Raw genomic sequence first — 20,261 nt, forward strand, 5'->3', positions numbered from 1 at the left:
AAAAAGACATGGCAGGATCTGTTTCACAATGAACAGATGTTCTTTGTTTCTCTTTCACTCGGGAACATACTGCTCAGACACACAAACATGATTTCTATGACTACCACTAATCATTTGAACCTTTCACAAGTTCACACAAGCATTCATACAATATTTTCCCTCACAGGCTGCTAAGCCATGTGTTGATATGTCTTAAATAAAAAGTATTACATACAAACGAAAGGTTCCTACTTTATCACTGTGTAGTGGTGATTAAACTTAATGGTAATTTGGCTGTAGGGCTGTTGTATTGACAACACATTCTTAATATATATATTATAAGTCCATTATAAATTTGTTACCCTGTTTTCCATGCTGTATTTCTGTAATTTGGCTTACATCTATTGCATGTCGGTCCATCCTGGGAGACCGATCCCTTCACTGTGGCTCTTCCATTTTCTCCCCTTTAAATGTTATTTTTGGGGGACAGAGGATGTTGCATTGCTGTACAGTTTGTAAAGCCCCCTGAGGCAAATTTGTGATTTGTAATATTGGGCTATACAAATAAAATTGACTAGACTTGCATTAGTTTTGACATAGTATAGGCCTACCTGGTGGAAAATACAGTGTATTTATATATCAATATTTTATCATTTACTTCATAAATGTTTTGTATAGATTTGTATCTACATACTGTTTTGAAGAAAGTGGCAAAAAAGGCTAACAGGCAGGACTTGTTGGTTATTTGGACGGACACGGGGGGGCAGCATTGAGCACGTCACGGCTTTGCGCAGCCGCACGATGACACGAGGAAGAAGACAGGACAGGGGACAACACTCGACAGTACACCTTACACCGTAGGACTTAGACAAGCCACACAAAGGTGAGGTTTAAATCTTATTTTAAGGTATTTAGGAACACATTGTTTCACTTTTCCGAGAGAAAAGACTTTAAGGATGAGGATTAACCAATGAGTTTGGCAAATGTATCTCGGATATTCTTACTGACGCCCGGAAAAGAACAGCTCAAAACCGCTAACTTACCTTAACATCGGAGACAACTCAGTCAGTGGATGAAGCTGTACCTGCGACTTTCAGTGAGCACACAGAAACTTCCCACTTTCGACAGATGAATGTGAAAACAGTAGTGATGGTGGATTGTTGATTTTGTGCTTTCTTAAGCATTAAATGAATATTTGCATTGCAAATCGTTCACTTGTTTCGAAACATCACAGTCAAAATGGCGACATCAGCTGGGCAACCGTTGGTGTTACACTTTGTATGGCTGAATTAAATCAGACGAGTGAAACACTTTCATTATTGTTATTTTGTTCAGTACAGTCTGTATTATTAAAACTGATCACTTTTAAACAGTCTACAGCTCTGTTTTTAGATATCTTGTTAGATTGAGAAGCACAACCCGTACTTTTTTTAATTGAATTTATTTATATACAGAAACCGTTTCTTACAACATCTGTGACATTAAGACAATAAAAGAAAAACACTTGGGCATCATAATGAAATAAAGATAACATAACAGGCATTGCTTCACTTTCAATTGGTTGATACATTCAACATAATAACATACTAAGACACTTAATGATGGTTCTTCCTTTAATTTGTCATCCTTCTGTACAACAATCTGCACAGTGAAGCTCAAACTGAAGTAACAAGAAGAAAAACATATTTTTGAATGGAGGGGGACTTTAGTAGGCTAACACCTCTGAATTATTGACATTGAATACAAGTTCTTGCAATAATCAAAACAATTGATATATTAAGGCCTGAGATATACTTGCTTTTAACTACATTTTCACTTGCACGTGATAGCTATCTTGTGTATCCTGTGTCCGTGTTGAGTGTCATTGTGCACGTTCGTAGAAATGAAATTACGTGTCTGCAAGATGCAACACGCACATGAATGGTAGGGGAAGTATGGGCATGTGACAGGGTCAGAGGTCACGAAAGCAGCGACAACAACTGTGGAAAGTTTTGAAGACAAGTTAATAGACCGAGTCTGCAATTACCCGTTATTGCATTGATGTGTCATTGCTGCTGCACAGTGACAAATATGCTTGAATAAACAAAGAAGTAACCTCCTCGAATGTCGCCATGTTTATTTTTCACATCTTACTTCTTGTTCTTTGTGTTTTTTGGCAGATTTCATATCATGCAAATCTGGAAGTTCTATATATACATATCCTTAGTTCTGTGGTGTGTGTAGTGTGTTTTTCTTTTAGTCAATATAGTATATTTGTATAACGGCCAATCATGATAAAATGTGTGTGTGTTCCATTATAAAGTGTGTGTGTACTACAGCAGAGCATGAAGTGAAGGCCCATGTGATATGCAGTAAGTTAACACCAGGCCAAGTTGTAGGAGTTGTGGTTAAAAGGCCTTGAATGTCTGAACAACAAGATGTGATAGGGTAAACTGCCAGCACAGGACCAGATAACTGGGGGGAAAATTACCAGTAGGTAAAATGTTGCAAACGTGAACATTAATGATAGTGAAATGTAAAATCCCTAAAGTTTGATAATAATTCATGGGAGGCCAGCATTTGATGGGATGATGGAAATTCCCCAGAATTTGAAAAACAGGATGTACCCTAGAGACCTGCTTCATGAACCAGCCCTCGGTTTACTTGTATTACACTTGATACACAGTAAATCTTTATTTACATTGATACTGTTTCAGTGTTTTTCTTGATCGTGTGAATTGATTTTTGACTTTTTGGGTATTTTAACTATTTGTGAATAATTATATGTTGTGGAGGACCTGAAGATTCATTGGCCTATCTGAAAGATTTTTTTCCACAACATGTGCCCACTAGTGGAAAGTATAAAGGCAAGTATGTGAACAACTGTGTTCACGACACAGCCGGTTGTCTGCATGTATGCGTGGTTAAAAATCAAGTATATCTCCAGCCTGAGAGAGGACACTTATTTGCAAATAATGAAGTCCTACTTGAAGCAAACAATTGTTTTGACGTTGAAGGCAAGGGACATGCAAAAGAGGGATACCAAAACTACACTACTACCGTTCACCTCACCTTTAGCACATCATATGAAACCTTTTGTGTGTTGCAGTGAATATGGAGGAGGATGAGATGGAGATGACCAAAGAGGAGCTCCAGAATTGGATCAGGGAGAGGGTGAGGAAGATGGTGCTGATCCCCCCAGATGTGCTAGAGAAATGCAATCTGCTGCTGTCTTTGCTGGAAAGGAGGGAAAAACAAGCTGCCAAGCTCTTGAAGCTCTGCAAGTGAGTGTTGAATCTACTCTATGCTTTACTACCTTTATACTAACCATTCTTCATGCAAAAATACAGTTTATATCTTGGTGTTGGTGTAGAATCATCTGCGTTTGTGAATGAATGCATCTGTAATGCTGATTTACATAGTTTGAAACTGCAAACTGAGAAGACACAAATAACACATAAGACAGCAGAAGCAAAACTCATATAGTCAAACCCAAATGAAATGAAGTGAAAATCAATTAAATAACAAAAAAAGAGAGGGCGACCACACACTTTTGGATATAAATGACTATCCTGGGAAAAACATCATGATCAGGGTTGTGGGAGTACAAATTCAGCCTCAAGATTTAATATGCTCGTGCATCTATCACAGATTATTTGGCCTAATTTCTAAAGCCATGCAGCTTGTTTTTTTGTGAAATTGTCAAAATAAGTACAGTGTTTCCCCTATATTCATTCAGCTGCTAAAATTTCAGACGATCATTAATGATTTTCTCTCGCATACTGTGTAACACCACTCCACGTTATTGTGGATTTTTTTAGTCATCTTCACTCTCTTCGCTCTTCAAAGGACATCTACGTGTTTTTGCAAGAGTAGCGTTGCTCCGTTAAGTAATAAGGCAGTGCGCGTGTTTGTGTAAATGTGCGTGTGTAGTTGCGCGAGCGCAGAGGGCGAGCGGCAGAAACGTGACGTGAACGCGAGCGGAGCAGAGGAAAAGTTTAGCAGTAAGTTGTCAATCTGGCAGTAAATGTACAGTACAGACTGCGTTTCAGTTAGTAAATGCTGCAGCTCCTCAAGAAAACACTCATCTATCGAAGGGGGTTAGCCCCGAAGTTAGCAACAACACGTTAGCTTAACTTGACCAGGTTCACTTAAGGTGGACTGACTTTTAAGGTGGACCAGCAATTCTCATTTTAGTGTCAATCGCAGCTGCTCTTTAACAGAGAGCGGAGAAGTGTGTGGCTGAGGAGTCTGTCATATGCCCCCACATATGACAACCCCCTTATTATCGCTCAGATTATAAATAATTAATATAAGCAACCATTCTCTTAACTGTGGCAACCAAAAAATCTCTGTTCCACTTAGTCTTAAAGGTAAGAATTCATCCCCCATTGCTCCTTTAAAATAGAAAAAAGTATCTCTCTGATATTTGAGAGGAAAAGTTGATTCTTGAGCCACACATGAAGCTGGTTTGGTCTTTTAGAAGTTCTTGTCAATCATGTTAGCGCCTTTACCTTTCCTCTGTCTTGTTACAAATGGGCTCTCCACTCTGCCATGGCTCCTCGTCTCTTGTGTGGAGTTCCCCTCCTCTGTCCTTGAAGTACAGTTGTCTTCTTTTTGTTTTCTTGTTCATGTTCTCTTTGATAATGTTGTTGGTGTCTTGCAGGTCTGTGACAGCATGTGAAGCAATTGTGAAGAAACAATACTCTTTGCTGGGGTGGGAGTACAGAGACACAGATTCTGATGATGACGATGATAATATCAATGGCTGTGGTAAGATGCAAATCATTGAGTCAATGAAAAAACAGACAATTGGTGTGTCTGTGTCCATCACTAACTGCCATTTTCAACAAGGCAAATTGGCTTCTTGGAGTTTGTTTGAAACATAATTTAACCTGTTTGTTTTTTCCTTTCTAGGAAGTATACCTTCATCCCCATGTGAGTCTGTTCTCTCTGAGACTCAAGTGCCTAGCCCTCCAGCTACTAACGGCCCCACTCCTCTGCCCCCAAAGCGAGAGGAAAGTGCTGACCTAAATGGAGATAATGGCAAAAAAAGCTCCGTTAATCTAAAGAGAGAATTAGTGGTGGTCTTGACCAGACTTCCTAAAAGTGAGATTGCTGATTTTCTACCAACACCTCAGAATCAGTACAGTGAACATGAATCCTTAAGTGATTCAGATTCTGATGTAGAATGGAAACCAGAAGACGACTCAGATGATTTGGATCATTGTTTCTTGAGGGCAAATAAGAGGAGAAAGACAGATCAAAATAAGGAAAAACCTGCTAAGAGCAACACAACCAAAACATCAGCACTTCAAAACAGCGTAAATACTGACACTAAGAGCAATGAAACCATAACATCAACTCCTCAAGCCAGTGCAAATACTGCTGTGAAGAGTCAGGCAACAAAAACATCAACACCTCAAGCCAGCACAAATACCAATGCTAAGAGCAATGCATTGAAGACATCAACACCCCAAGCCAGCACAAATACCGATGCTAAGAGTAATGCATCAAAGACATCAACACCCCAAGCCAGCACAAATACCGATGCTAAGAGCAATACATCGAAGACATCAACACCCCAAGCCAGCACAACTACTGACGGCAGAAGCAACACAGGGGGAACATCTACACCCCAAGGCAACAGAAATACCAACGCCAAGAGCAATACACCAACACTGAAGCCAGCAAACACCAACGGTAATGAAAAAAAACAACACACTATGTGTGCTGTGTCTCAAATCCATGCTACATACAAATTCTATATTATATACACTACACGCTAGTCATTACGGTATACCGTTTTTGCAGTTATACAACAAATGAAGCTTACTAAACGTCTCATACTACCAAAACCTCCTGCGACAGACGTTATAGCATCTTCAAAAAGAAACGTTGATGACTGTTGATGTTTCTTTTTTTTAATGAGATTCAAGCAGGCTGGAAGCTATGAGGTGTGTGATGCTGCCCTCTATAAGTGCAGTTTTTCCCTCCTGTGTTTACACTGTCCGTTGCATTATGCGACAATGGTGCGTCCACCCACACCACACTCAAAAAAGTTCAGTATACATTCTGCCTGGTTTGAGTCTACTGAATGTTGTTACTTTTCCAGTGTGAATCATCGGCTGTATATAAATACGTACGTCATGACAGCACCCCAAAAGTGAAGCCAAAACATCTCGATCGCCCCCTGGTGGCTGGCTGAAGTATAGGTCATAAATCCCGCCGCATCCATGTTAGCAGAGGGGACACGAGCCAAACTAAAAAAGTACACGTAAAATAAATTTTTCCCAAAGATGATTTCTGTCATTTTAGGTAGTTCTTATCACGCTGATGGTTGCCCAAGTGCTCATTTTTATGATAAGTTTGTTTTTGATTAGGTATTCCATGATATAAAAAGGGGTTGTTACGTCATGATTGACAGCTGTGAAACCTCAAACCTCAGGCGGTGGGACGGCTGTCACCGATTCGTAACTGGACACACTGATACTCAATGCTGTGACATTGCTTGTAGTATATCTGGACAATTTTTCACACTCAATCTGCTAGAGTTCGCTCGCTTGCATTATGTTAGGAAGAGGTGTGAGGGAGCCTGTCCCTCGGGCTGTCATCCTGCCGTCTAACTCTACTGCGCAGACTCTGGCTCCAAATGATGTCACACAAACAAGATGGCAGCTCCCGGAAAGGAAATATTTTGGCTTCACTTTTGCATAGCGGTAAGACATGGAGACCATGGACGTATTATAAGAGCTGGATACCAAAAATGGCGCCCAATCAGTCCAGTATGAATCGCCTGGCTGGCACATACGCCAAAAAAAGTTTCTAGCTTCCAGGTTTGCTTCCGTATTGTGTGGCCTACTGAATAGTGCTTCCCCCATCGGCCCTGCCCGCAAGTTCCTGCTTGGCCTGTAGATTTACATTGTGATGACGTCACATATTTTTAAATTGCTTTTCTCGGCTCGAGGAAAGTTTTACAAGTACAGAACCAAAAAATTCATAATAGAAAAAGTCATAATTTACCTTGTTTGCAGTTCGAGGTGTCCTGTCAACAGTTTTACAGACGTCTCTTTTACAATTCTGGTCTCTAGGGAAGATGTTTTTTGGGCCATGGGAATTTTTTGCTGCTACGAGTGACGACTGGGAAAAATTGGCTGCAAGGCTATCCATGGCCCATAATCAATGATGTGAATAAACTATAAACTCAAAACCTGCTTAGAATTAATATGTAGTATGAATTTGGGACCATTCTTAAGAGTCTACAGCCATGCCAGTGGAGCTGTGTGTCTGTACTTACATGTTAATTAGCACTAAAGGTATAAGTGAAATATTTTCTTTACATTTAAAAATACAGTATATACAGAATAGATTTCTCCAATGCCTCAAGTTCATTGGTTTTAATATTAACATATTGTGTTCCTCTTGCACTGACAGGAGCATTGCCTGTGTGCATAGTATCCACTCTTTGCCAATCATCTGACAAAGCCACCAAGGTCCCTCCTAGCCTGCCACAAGAAAAGATCATTGTGGGCATGAGGGTCTTGGCCAGGAGGAGGGCCATGAGCTGGAAATGGGGAAAAATCATGGAAATTGTAAAAAGGGGTAAGGACAAACTAACTACACCAATACATGTTTTGTTCCCCTCTATTTTGGCCACTGCTTCACACTGACCCGACGTTTGAATCCACAAAAAAACAGGTTGTGACAAATTGTTTGTTTTTGCAGATGATGGTGGATTGAAATACAAGATCAATTTTGAGGAGAAAGGGAAGAGCCTTGTCTCTGGACACCACATCGCTTTTCAGCCTGTGCCAAAGGTGGATCAGCTGTATGTCGGTGCTCGTGTGGTGGTCAAGTGTCAAGATAACGAGCTCCGGTTCAGGCCTGGTATTATGGCAGAGCTCCCCAGCAGGAAGAACCACGCAAGGTGAGTGTTTGAGGGTGTGCTAATCACTGAATCTATGGAACCACTATCCCCTATGAATGAAATGTTTATGATAAATTTCTATTTAAGAGTACAAGCATTTTTATAAGAGATTAGACCTCATAGTCTATGGAAATAGACTACGTTGTAGTTAAGATTTGATTAAACATGAGACATCATTTGATTTTCCAGGTTCTTGGTCTTTATTGACGATCACACGCCTGTTTACGTCGGCTTACCTTTACTTCACCTGGTGTGCAGACCATGTAAGTTTGAGTGTTTTATACTTTCTTATTTTATACCCAAGGCCATCAACCCTGTGAGTTACTCTACATTCTCAAATTGCGTACTGGGCCTTTATAACTTCAACTGTAGAAACAACCGGGCGTACACTGGAAACAGGCTTATATTGGAGAATTTCAATTAAAAAACCTGTTGTAATGCTCCTTAACCATCCATCCGCACACCCACAAACACAAACAAAAGGAACGATAAAAGACCAAAAATATGTATATAGATACTTTTGCTTTCATGTTTTGTGTAATGAATGCTATTTATTACTATTATATCTATACGTACCTATTATTGCACTGCCAGACATCCCAGTAAGAAGAGTGTCAGTGTTTGTTTTGTTTTTTCTCCAACAGTAGAAGATGCTGTAGACGACATTCCAGACAGCTCTCACAAGTCTTTCATGAGGCAATACATAAAGGACTGGCCGTACCCACATTTAACCCAGTGCAGGCCTGGACAGAGCCTTAATGCAGAATTAAACGGAGTCCAGCAGAGGTGTGAGGTGCAGGTGGTCGACTGCAGCTTGATACAGGTTGTTTTTCAGGTCAGTATCACGTAACGTTGCTGTTGTTTAAACTACTTATGTTCTTTTTCTGTTATTTGTATTTAGATTGTTGTGATATAATGTAGTTTTTGTGTTTAAACCCAGGGTGATCAACATAAGGAGTGGATCCACCGAGGCTCTATGCGGCTGGAACATGTGGCGAGGTTTTTGGAAATTAAGCGTAAGGAAGAGGATAAAAATGACTGAATAAAAGCCCACAGACACAGGTGAACTATAATGTGGGTCTAGAAAAAAACTATCACAACAACGTGGTGTGCCAATGGATTGTTTTTTGGAAAACATAAACTGGAACCATCTCAGCCCAAAATAGAATTTGCTGTCATGAAATGATTTCATATGAGTGAATCAGATCTAACGTTTGTTCTTTTTTTTTTTTAGTACAAATGTGCAGATAGTTATTGGGTGGATCATTACAATTTTGAATAAATAGTGAGCGATGAAGAATGGTAATTTTCAACAGAAATGTTAATTTATCTTATAACAGACTTTTTCAGCATATTCAAGTGGCTGTATATTCACACAAGAAACTGCCAACAAGAATATCTGTGTCCTCTTCTTGTTTTTTTTAACAGTTTGGCGGACCAAGCCCATGTAGCATTTAATCCGTATATTCCAAATATTTTATGAATTAAAACATTGATTTTAACGCGCACAGAGAGGATCAACGGTAACATTTGAGTCTTAACAAGTGGCCTGACAATCCGAGTATTTTTTTCCTGTTTTTAATTGGTGCACTTATATATCACATATGCAACTGCAGCTGAAAAAGTTAAAGTAGGTACTACATCATCAGCATGTGTTGAAATTTGCCACTGTGGATGTTGTGCTGCTGTGTTGCAAGTTTTGGGAAGTAAGAAAGGCAGTTTAAGAGCACTGTAAATATTTATTACCATTTATTCAGAGATGTTGTTTGTAGTTTCTCATCTGGATCAGCATTTTCTCAATATCCAATCTGATTTCCAATCATTTCTTTGCTTTATATAGTCCTGTTAGTCTTTTGTTTAAATTGGTAAATGATAAAAGTGACAATGTTTGACATTTTATTGTTCATTTCATTTTATTGTTGTATTATTGTATATTGGCTTGATATTTGCACGTTTCATCAGCCTTATTTCCGGAGTTGTTGCATTAAAAAAACAAATTATTTCTCAACGCTGTTCACCCTTGTCTTTTTTCTGCTTGTGTGCACCAACATGTCTACCACTTTACTCCTTGTAAGGCCACTGTATACAGGCCTCTAAGTACCTGTAACTTGTGCAGTAAACATAAATTGTTACATATGTAAGCTTCATCCACTGTATTGAAACTACCTCTACCTGTGGAAGACATAGCAGCGTTGTCCTCCAGTAATATAGCTGAGATGACACAACTGCTCCAACCAAAACAAGTAAAGCCGGTATGCACTTCAAAGTAAACACCATAGTGCATGTCTGAAGAGCTGTGAAAACACACTACATTTCTAGGACAAAAAAAACACCTATTAGGAGAGGAGTAGAGAGGCTACCATGTGCCATGTGTTGATATGTCTTAAACAAATAGCATTTCATACAAAGATACAAAATAAAAATTCCTACTTTATCACTAATTTAGCAAACTAAGGTCATTAAGGATGAACTACTTAAATTGATAAGTGTGAATACCTCAAATTGATACATTATTTTAGATTAAACTACCTAAAAGCAGATAAAGCAGTTGATGAAATCCTGACTCCAATGTTTAAGTACTGCTTAACATGTGAATGCATCAAAAATAACAGCCAATAACAATAACAATATAACACTGACAGGGGGCATTCTGCATGACTACTTATATTGTTGATACCTCGAAATAGTGCATTTTATTGCCAACACTTATGGTACTTTTATTTAAATGTCACTTTCAATGCAGGACTTTTACTTGTAGTGTATTTGTAGTGGAGTATTTCTAGATTGTGCACCTTTTACCTTATTTTATATTTTCCGATATATATTATTTTATATATTTCCTATAATTTATATTATATTAGTTAATATAGATTTGTCTGACCGGTAGGACTTGATTATTTGGACGGACACTGGGGCAGCAGTAAGCACATCACGATTTGGCGCAGCTGCACGAAGACGCGAAGAAGAAGCAGCAGAAGAAAAAGCAGCAGAAGAAGAAGACTACACACTTGGACCGTAGGACTTGGACGAGCCATTCAAAGGTAAGGTTTAAATCTTATTTGAAGGTATTGTTTCACTTTTTACGAAAGGAAATACTTAATGATGAGGATTAACCGATGAGTTTGGCAAATGTATCTCGGATATTCTTACTCAAACCCGGTAAAGAACAGCTCAAAACCGTTACCTTAACATCGGGGACAACTCAATGGATGAAGCAGTACCTGCCGCAGCCGTTAGAATAAAAATCAGACTTTCAGTGAGCACAGAGAAACTTTCCAATTTCAGCAAATGAATTTGAAAACAGCCTTCTAGTTTCAAACTCTGCACACACATCATTCTGCACAGTGAAGGCTCTGTTGAGTTATTGACATTGAACACGAGTAATTACTTACAGTAATAAAAACAATCGATCTATTAAGAGAGGACACTTATTTGCCAGTAATGCAGACCTACTCGAAGCAAAAAAGTTTTTGACTTTGGAGGCAAGAGACATACAAAAGATCCCAAAAAACTTTAATAATATTGTCCTCCACATACACCTAGTCGTTTTCTCCACAGAGCTTCCAGACGAATTTCGCCCTCATTTGTCCCACTGTACATAATGTTAAATGTTTCAACTACCCCTCTCCTTTGAATGAATGGGGATGACATTGACATCCTGTTGTCTGCTTATGAGAGAGTGACATTAGCTTGGTGTGTGATTGACTAATATTTTACTGTCTAATTTTGGGCCATCAACATCAGCTGTTCATGACAGACACCAAATCTAAAACATTATGGCATGCCCCCTCGTCTAAAAGGTGGTGATATCCATCCACTTGAGCTTATTCTGATTCCACAGGTATGCTAGCGGTTTAAAAATCTCAATATTATTTTAATGTAGGAATTTGTGCACTCAAATATCTTTATAATTTTATGGAAGAATTATGAATTATTATTGTGCACAACTCCAGCATGAAGTTATTCATCCAGTGACATAACTCATATTCGAATATGTATAATAATGGGGAAATAGTCCTCCTTGTTGGCCACACAAGAGAGGTCAATTAGAATTATGGTTGTTATTAATGTTAATTATGATTTTGCAAGGGGATTTGAATGCATGATGCAGAGTTATCTATTGTGTAGTTGGTATGAGAGACCTGATAAACAGATGAGATGACTGTTACCTGAGAAGCAGCAAGTCAAATCAGCGGTACAACAGCTTAGTTCTGAATTGCCAATTGAAATGACAAATTATGAAAGCACCAGGGTTTAAGCAAGTTGATGAAGGTTTTGTAGCACTACTTGCTTGCTCCCAGGGTGGCTTCTTGTGGAGTCCAATATGCTGGCGTTAGAAGCTGGAGTCTGGATCTTGTAATGATTAGTAAGTTGGCAGGTCCAGACTTGAAATGTTTCCATGGGAAGAGAGCTGCTGGTTCATGCTCTCCTAGGCTTGATCCTCAACTCCTGACTTTACATTCTGAGGTTTCACCTCCTATTGTTTTAAGTCACATCTTCAGACTAGCAAAATGCAAGCTTTCAACCAGCATGGCAAGAAGCAAGAAGACGAAGACAAAAGCAAGCAGCAGCCTAAAGAAACAGCAGCCTAAAAACAGCCTAGAGTCTCAGAGAAGATACTGTTTCAAAGTTTCAGTCTGCGTGCCCAAAAGGTGCATCCTAGCCAATCCCAGGGGATGCAGAGTTCTGGGGGAGCAGATTGTCAGTCCCGTCTGTCCTAATTTTGCAATTTCGATAGTAGTTTTTGCATTCTGAAAGTGAAACAAGCAGAATGGCACTAAACATGATAGTGTTATCATGGATGATGGGATTATGTTAATGGTACATTTCTTGGCTTAAAGGCAGTGGAATAAAAGTCTAACTAAACTACATAACAACACTTACTGTGATATACACACATAAATATACAACAATAATTAGTCCTTAGACAAAATCTAAGGCTACATTTGTAAGTCCAAGGGTTTTACAGTCCTCTGTTCTTCTCGATCTGACTGCAAATGGTGTGTGTGTGTGAGAGAGTGAATGGGGCATGGCATATAGTGCAGCATGTCTTGTGTTGTGGTATAATTTTATAAGACTTATGATTTGCTGAGAGAAAGATACAATGCAATGCAAATGATTACTGTTAAGATGATAAGCATTAAGTAGAAGTGTGTTGAATTATCATTATATTAAATGTATACCTCACAGAAAACTTGTGATTGATATATGGGCACAAAGTATGTTAAAGGTAATCACACTCAGACCACTGGATGAAAGTATAAGTGTGTTTATATTAAACTTCACTTTTTTGTATTAAACTTCACCTTTTTTAAAAGTAACCTCAAGAAAGGATTGAGAAATAAGGATGTAAAATGGCAAGAATAACTTTAAAAAAAAAAATAAAGCCAGGAGAAGGATTGGAAATAATGGTGTAAAGTGACCTTGAACAGTTATAAAAAATAAAAAGAGCATGACTGGATAGAACTGGATATACCAGGCATAACCACTTCAGCCCAAAAACCTATTTTTGGGACTTTGGGTCTGCAACAGGTGATGTAGAGGGATTGTAATAGTGTAATTGGCTAATATGAAGAGGTTGGACAATAGGCGTGGACCTTGTGTACACTGTAACTGCTCTCCTTTTTTGCCTGGCATTAAAGTACAGTTTGCTGCTCAGAACTCTGACTCCTGATAATTCGTCTTTTTTGAAACATCAAAGAGAAGTTTTGTCCTTGAGCTGATCTGAAACTTTTTCAACTGAGATCCAAAGATTTGACACAATAGTGCCTTATGCTGACTTACCCACTGACCAGTTCTTGGGTTGGTCACTCAAGTCCTGAAAATCATCAAAATCCACAGTGGGATTTAAGTTGGTGCCAGCTTGTCTCTGTGTGTGAATGGCTCTTAGAGGTGAGTTATGATAACCAACTACTATCAATTCCTAGGGCTGTAGTCAACCAAAGAAAATCTTGGTCGACTAAAATCGTATATAATGCACAGTAAACTCGGCAGCCACACATTTCTCTGTTCTGTATTTCTCTGTTTTGTGTCTTCAGGTTATGCTAACCCATTGTTGCTAACTTTGGAGCTAACCCCCTTCACTTTTCCAGCATTTGGGGAAACAACAGACTTGACTTTTTAGCATTTATTAACTGACACACTGTAGTGTGTACTGTACATTTACTGCCAGACCGACAACTTACTACCAACCTTTTCCTCTCCCAAACGTTATCGATCTCGATATCAAATATTAAAAAATAGTTTTTGGCCTGGAGGGGGTTCTCGTGTCATTACGGAGAAACGTTCAGTACGTTCAGTAAACGTTGAGTACAGTTAGACCCAGAAGTCTCCATTAGGTTGGGCGAGTTCAAAGTTGTGAAAACAACAGGGGTGTTTTGAATACACCCCCGTTTTTACAGGTAATTTGTTAGTCTGTCCCCCCCGCCGCAGGAAATAATGGTTTACTCCTGGAAAGCTGTTGATGTAGCACTTTTCTCCTTATGAAAATAACACGGAGATTATTCGACCAATGAGAATTTAGTCGGACGAGAGCATATCGACCAACTAGTCGACCAGCAGCCCTACGATTCACACTGGGGTGTGAATTGGTCTTCCTATCTTGCTGGCTCCTGTGGCTTGAAGGATCAAAGGTGGTTTGGTGACCATGCAGGAGATGGGGCTTCCTTATCCGATCCTTTCTTTTGCAGGAGGTTGTTTATATGGTCTGGTCAGTGAAGAGTTTGGGACTCTCACTTATATGTTATTGGCCAGCATTTCTGGGGTGTTGAACAAAGAGCTGGTCTGTTGCTTGAGGCTTGTGCTGTCTGCCCTTGAGACATGCAGGGACTTTATCTTACATTAAGTTGGCAATTTAGAAAGTAGGGAGTGCCAACCGCTCAACTACACCACTGCTGTTCACCTCTCCTTTAGCACATCATATGAAACCTTTGTGTGTTGCAGTGAATATGGAGGAGGATGTGATGGAGATGACCAAAGAGGAGCTCCAGAAGTGGATCAGGGAGAGGATAAAGAAGATGGAGCTGATATCCTCAAATGTGCTAGAGAAATGCCTTCTACTGCTGTCTTTGCTGGAAAGGAGAGAGAAACAAGCTGCCAACTTCCTGAAGCTCTGCGAGTGAGTCTTGTATCTACTTTATGCTTTACCACTTTTATTCTGATTTACATATTTGGCAACAGCAAACTGAAAAGACACAAACAACACATAAGACAGCAGAAGCAAAACTGACACTATCAAACCCAAATGAGATAAAGTAAAAAACAGTGAAATCTCAAAAGGCAAATTTGATAAAGTTGATAGAGAAAGGGCACACACTTTTGAATATAAATGACTATCCTGTAAAAAATAACACTGTTAACTGTGTTTAAAAAAACAAACAAACATCATGGTAAGGATTGTGGGAGTGCAAATTCAGCCTCAAAATTTTGTATGCTCACGTGTGGGAAACCAAAACTAACAGGATCAAATGTATCAAAAACACGAACCTCGGTTCAGACTTTCAGGTGTGAAAAGGCCCTTTAAGTGAAGCATTTATCCCCCATTGCTCCTTAAAATAGAAAAAAGTATCTCTTTGATATTTGAGAGGGAAAGTTGATTCTTGAGCCACACATAAAGCTGGTTTGGTCTTTCAGAAGTTCTTGTCAATCATGTTAGCACCTTTACCTTTCCTCTGTCTTGTTACAAATGGGCTCTCCACTCTGCCGTGGCTCCTCGTCTCTTGTGTGGAGTTCCCCTCCTCTGTCCTTGAAGTACAGTTGTCTTCTTTTTGTTTTCTTGTTCATGTTCTCTTTGATAATGTTGTTGGTGTCTTGCAGGTCTGTGGCAGCATGTGAAGCAATTGTGAAGAAACAATACTCTTTGCTGGGGTGGGAGTACAGAGACACAGATTCTGATGATGATGACGATAATATCAAAGGCTGTGGTAAGATGCAAATCATTGAGTCAATGAAAAAACAAACATCACTAACTGACATTTTCAACAAGGCAAATTGGCTTCTTGGAGTTTGTTTGAAAGCCACAATTTAACCTGTTTGTTTTTTCCTTTCTAGGAAGTATACCTTCATCCCCATGTGAGTCTGTTCTCTCTGAGACTCAAGTGCCTAGCCCTCCAGCTACTAACGGCCCCACTCCTCTGCCCCCAAAGCGAGAGGAAAGTGCTGACCTAAATGAAGATGATTGCAAGAAAAGTTCTTTTAGTCTAAAGAGAGAATTAGTGGTGGTCTTGACCAGACTTCCTAAAAGTAAGATTGCTGCTTTACGTCTACCTACGCCTCAGAATCAGTACAGTAAACATGAATCCTTAAGTGATTCAGATTCTGATGTAGAATGGGAACCAGAAGATGACACAAATGATTCTGATTATTGCTTCTCAAGTTTCACGTGTATGGTGAACAAGAGGAGAAAAATAACGTTGGAAAGAGAAGATGACTCAACTGATTCTGACTTTTCAATCTCGAGTTTTACGAGTAGGGCAAACAAGAGGAGAAAAATTGATAAAGATAATGAAAAAACTGCTAAGAGCAACACCACGAAGACATCAACACTTCAAGCCAGCGCAAAAACCGACACGAAGAACAACGCCACACAGACATCAACACTTCAAGCCAGCACCAATGACGACACAAAGAACAACGCCACACAGACATCAACACTTCAAGCTAGCAAAAATACTGACACTAAGAGCAATGCAATGAAGACATCATTGCCCCAAGCCAGCACAAATGCTGATGGCAAAGGCAACACAGGGGGAACATCAACACCCCAAGGCAACAGAAATACCAACTCCAAGAGCAATACAACAAACACATCACCAAAGCCAGCAAACACCAACGGTAATGGCCAAAAACAACACACTATACAACAAGACAAGTGCTGTGTCCCAAATCCACGCTACCTACAAAATCTATACAGTATATACTGCACACTACTCATCACAATATACTGTTTTTGCGCTTATACAACAAATGAAACTTACTAAACATCTCATACTATGCGGCACCTATGCAAAATCTCCCGCGATGTACGTTATAGCATCTGTGACAACCGCCAACTGATGAGCTGCTGCATCTTCTGCAATTTATCCAGCTGTTCCCTCATCAGCGTTTCCTCATAGCCTCCAGCCTGCTGGTGCAGTTTCTCCCTCATCCATTTACGCCGCCAGTTGCATTATGGGACAATGGTGCGTCCACCCACACCACACTGAAAAATTGACCGTATTTAGTATGCATTCTGTCCGGTTTGAGTATACTGAATGTTGGATTTGGGACACTGCTTAAGAGTCTACAGCCATGCTAGTGGAGCAGTGTGTCTATACTTATATTACAGGCATTTTAGTGCTAATTAGCACTAAGGGTATAAGTGAATTATTCTCTTTACATATATATGTATAATATATTTCTCACAGAAAATGCCTAAGACCAGAAATTCTTATTTTCCAATGCCTCAAGTTCATTGGTTTTAATATTAACATGCTGTGTTCCTCTGGCACTGACAGGAGCATTGCCTGTGTGCATAGTATCCACTCTTTGCCAATCATCTGACAAAGCCACCAAGGTCCTTCCTAGCGTGCCACAAGAAAAGATCACTGTGGGCATGAACGTCCTGGCCAGGAGGAAAGCCATGAGTTGGAAATGGGGGAAAATCATGGAAATTGTAGAAAGGGGTAAGGACAAACTAACAAACTAAAATATTCCAGTTTTGTAAAAGTCGTGTTTTGGTGTGAAAAACACGACTTATCTGAGCTGAGGCTGAGGTCATGTCTACACCAATACACCATCTGTTTTTCCTTCTATTTTGGCCACCTCTTCAAACTGACCCAACATTTGAATCCACAAAAAAAAAAACAGATTGTGACATATGACTACACCACACAGCAAGCGGACTGGCTTTTTATGCCAGTAAAATTGTGTCATGAGCAGCAATTCTTTGCCAGTGTCCTGAGCCAATCAACCCACTTCAAAATGTGTGCTAGGTGGAATGACTGAACACTTGAATGTAAATTTCTTTTTAAGATTTATTGGTAATAGTATAGACTACCATATATACTGAAGAGTTGTGATTTTTCATTTGCATAATTAATTTAGAACCACAGTCAAGCCAAATTGACGTTTATTACTATTATTTACTTATTTTTTTTGCAGAAGATGGAAGGTTGAAATACAAGATCAATTTTGAGATGAAAGGGAAGTGCCTTGTCTCTGGACACCACATTGCTTTTCACTGCGTGCCAAAGGTGGATCAGCTGTATGTCGGTGCTCGTGTGGTGGTCAAGTGTCAAGGTGACAAGCCAAAGTTTTCCCCTGGTGTCCTGGCAGAGCTTCCAATCAGGAAAAACCGCATGAGGTTTGTGTTTGTGTGTGTTAAGCATACATAAATTCTTCTTTTTCAAGAAATAAATCACAGTTTTCTAGATAAAAATTCAGCTGCTTTGGTCAAAGTATGGTTTGATGGAAAAACATGTCTTCCTTTTCCAGGTTCCTGGTCTTTCTTGATGATCACATGCCGATGTATGTTGGTTTACCTGTACTTCACCTGGTGTGCAGACCGTGTAAGTTTAGGTATTTTGTGTGTTTTTTCTGATAGGATGGTTAGTTACAGTTGATCAGCTTTGAAAACAGTTTATGAAAACCTGAGTCTGGTCTAATAAAGCAGTTTTGGGCTGATCTCAAAAAGGCTGATCTAGGGAACCTGGCAGAAATGCACAGTAAAATGAAAACACAAGCACTTGAGTGACAACAGTCCACTTGCAGCAGTTTTATAGTTTAAAGGCAGAGCAAACAAAATGTTGCCAACAGAAGTATGCCAGCTAGCTAGATTATTGATAAAAGCAATGAAAAATTTCCAAAGATAACCTTTTACTTTTACTCCCCCCTGGTGAAAAGTCTTCTGCTTAGTTTCCATACATAGGACGTTGCAATCTGAATCTGGTACATGCACCAAAGAATTCTTGCTAATTCTTGTAGTGAATGTGCCTTCAGTGGTAAACTGTGCTTTCAGTGAACAATGGATTTTAAGCAGGTGACCCTTATTGGCATCTGAGCCCAAAATTCTTGCACATGTGGAACGACAGTTGTCTATGGTACCTACTATTATACTGCCTTCTTTTTTTTTGTGTTAGTGACGGACCCATTGGACGATATTCCAAATGGCATCCACAAGAATTTCATGAAGGGCTATATGAAGGCCTGGCCTAACCCACCCCAGACCCAGTACCAGGTTGGACGGACCCTTAATGTAGAATTAAATGGAGTCCAGAAGAAGTGTGAGGTGCTGCAGGTTGACTCCAGCTTGGTACAGGTTGTTTTTCAGGTTAGTACCATTAAATATTGTTCTTTAGACTATTTCTTACAGCTGGATTCTTGGTGGGGGTTTTTCTTGCTATAAGAATGTGCGCTTTATAGTAATTTGTGTCATCACACTCAGGAAGATCAACACAAGGAATGGATATACCGAGGCTCTATGCGCTTGGAACACATGATTACTATCAGGGAACTAATGCAGTTGAAAAAGAACTAGCCACAAAAGAAGATGAATACTTCAGGCAATGGTAAATTAAACTCTTACTTCTTACTCTGAAAAAAGCATGGAGCTAGTAGAGTTATTCCTAATATCTCATTTGTCTTCTCTGTTTCCCTAAGATACCTGGATACCTATTCCAAGATGACACTGCCTGCATTCCAGTGAACATTGCTCATCAGGCACATATTTTTTTGGGGTCTGTGCACCTTTTCTGGCTGTGCTGGATAAGAGCATACGCATTAAAGTGGTCTTCCACCAGCAGACATGGCTGCATTGTGCAAGGCAGGACCTCATTATCACCTGCTGTGAGAGGGTTGCCTCCAGAGAGAATCTCCTTTTGCTCAAACATGCTTGGTGTGCACCAAGTGACCCGCAATTCAGACTGTGACCACTATACCAAAATCTCTTCACACCTCATCAGTGTCCCTGCAAGATGGGGATGGGACCATGGCTTGGACTCACATGTGCCGCTGAAGGAGTTACTGAGACTTGTCAATTTTTTAAAAATTTTTTATTGGTATTTATTTGTTTGTGTGTTCTTAAATAAAAATGTGTAATTTTCTTCAAGCCTCATTTCACGTAACTCACTCGTGTGGTCAAGAAGACTGCTTCATCTACAGTTAGCATCTATTAAAGATGTAATACATGAACATAACGCTGCAAATATGGAAGTTAGACATGATTAAAAAAAAACTAAATCTAAATGAGGTAGTGAGTCAACGTTATGAGATAAGTCAAAATGTTATTATAGTATTCTGATCTAAATTAAATATCTAAATTGTGAGATAATTAAAAATGATTATTCAAGTGAAAAGAAGATGCCAAATCAAAAGTTTGACTCATTGTCAATAAAATACA

The 20,261-nt window shown here is 39.4% G+C and overlaps 2 protein-coding genes across 5 annotated transcripts; both read left to right on the forward strand.

The window, feature by feature from the left end:
• Positions 1-757: 757 nt before the first annotated feature.
• LOC122969414 (histone-lysine N-methyltransferase SETDB1-A-like) lies at positions 758-9,893 on the forward strand. Of its 2 annotated transcripts, none has more exons than XM_044335057.1 (9): positions 758-862; positions 3,068-3,242; positions 4,625-4,731; positions 4,876-5,661; positions 7,393-7,560; positions 7,684-7,885; positions 8,075-8,148; positions 8,530-8,720; positions 8,826-9,893. In XM_044335057.1, the coding sequence occupies exons 2-9, from the start codon at positions 3,073-3,075 to the stop codon at positions 8,925-8,927; spliced, it is 1,800 nt and encodes a 599-aa protein (XP_044190992.1). In that variant the 5' UTR covers positions 758-862; positions 3,068-3,072; the 3' UTR covers positions 8,928-9,893. The 2 variants fall into 2 exon arrangements, with proteins under 2 accessions (XP_044190992.1, XP_044190991.1); XM_044335056.1 differs by lacking the exon at positions 758-862 and adding an exon at positions 893-1,075.
• A 913-nt stretch (positions 9,894-10,806) lies between these two features.
• On the forward strand, positions 10,807-20,162 carry LOC122969413 (histone-lysine N-methyltransferase SETDB1-A-like). 3 transcript variants are annotated; one of them, XM_044335055.1, is made up of 10 exons: positions 10,807-10,926; positions 14,828-15,002; positions 15,701-15,807; positions 15,935-16,717; positions 17,380-17,547; positions 18,026-18,227; positions 18,359-18,432; positions 19,003-19,193; positions 19,308-19,431; positions 19,523-20,162. In XM_044335055.1, the coding sequence occupies exons 2-9, from the start codon at positions 14,833-14,835 to the stop codon at positions 19,398-19,400; spliced, it is 1,788 nt and encodes a 595-aa protein (XP_044190990.1). In that variant the 5' UTR covers positions 10,807-10,926; positions 14,828-14,832; the 3' UTR covers positions 19,401-19,431; positions 19,523-20,162. The 3 variants fall into 3 exon arrangements, 2 of the variants coding, with proteins under 2 accessions (XP_044190990.1, XP_044190989.1); XR_006399023.1 differs by lacking the exon at positions 10,807-10,926 and adding an exon at positions 13,524-13,777 and having other exon boundaries at positions 19,312-19,431; XM_044335054.1 differs by lacking the exon at positions 10,807-10,926 and adding an exon at positions 13,524-13,777.
• The last annotated feature ends 99 nt before the right edge of the window (positions 20,163-20,261 follow it).

The sequence above is a fragment of the Thunnus albacares genome, chromosome 19 (genome assembly GCF_914725855.1).
Source record: "Thunnus albacares chromosome 19, fThuAlb1.1, whole genome shotgun sequence".
NCBI lineage: Eukaryota > Metazoa > Chordata > Actinopteri > Scombriformes > Scombridae > Thunnus > Thunnus albacares.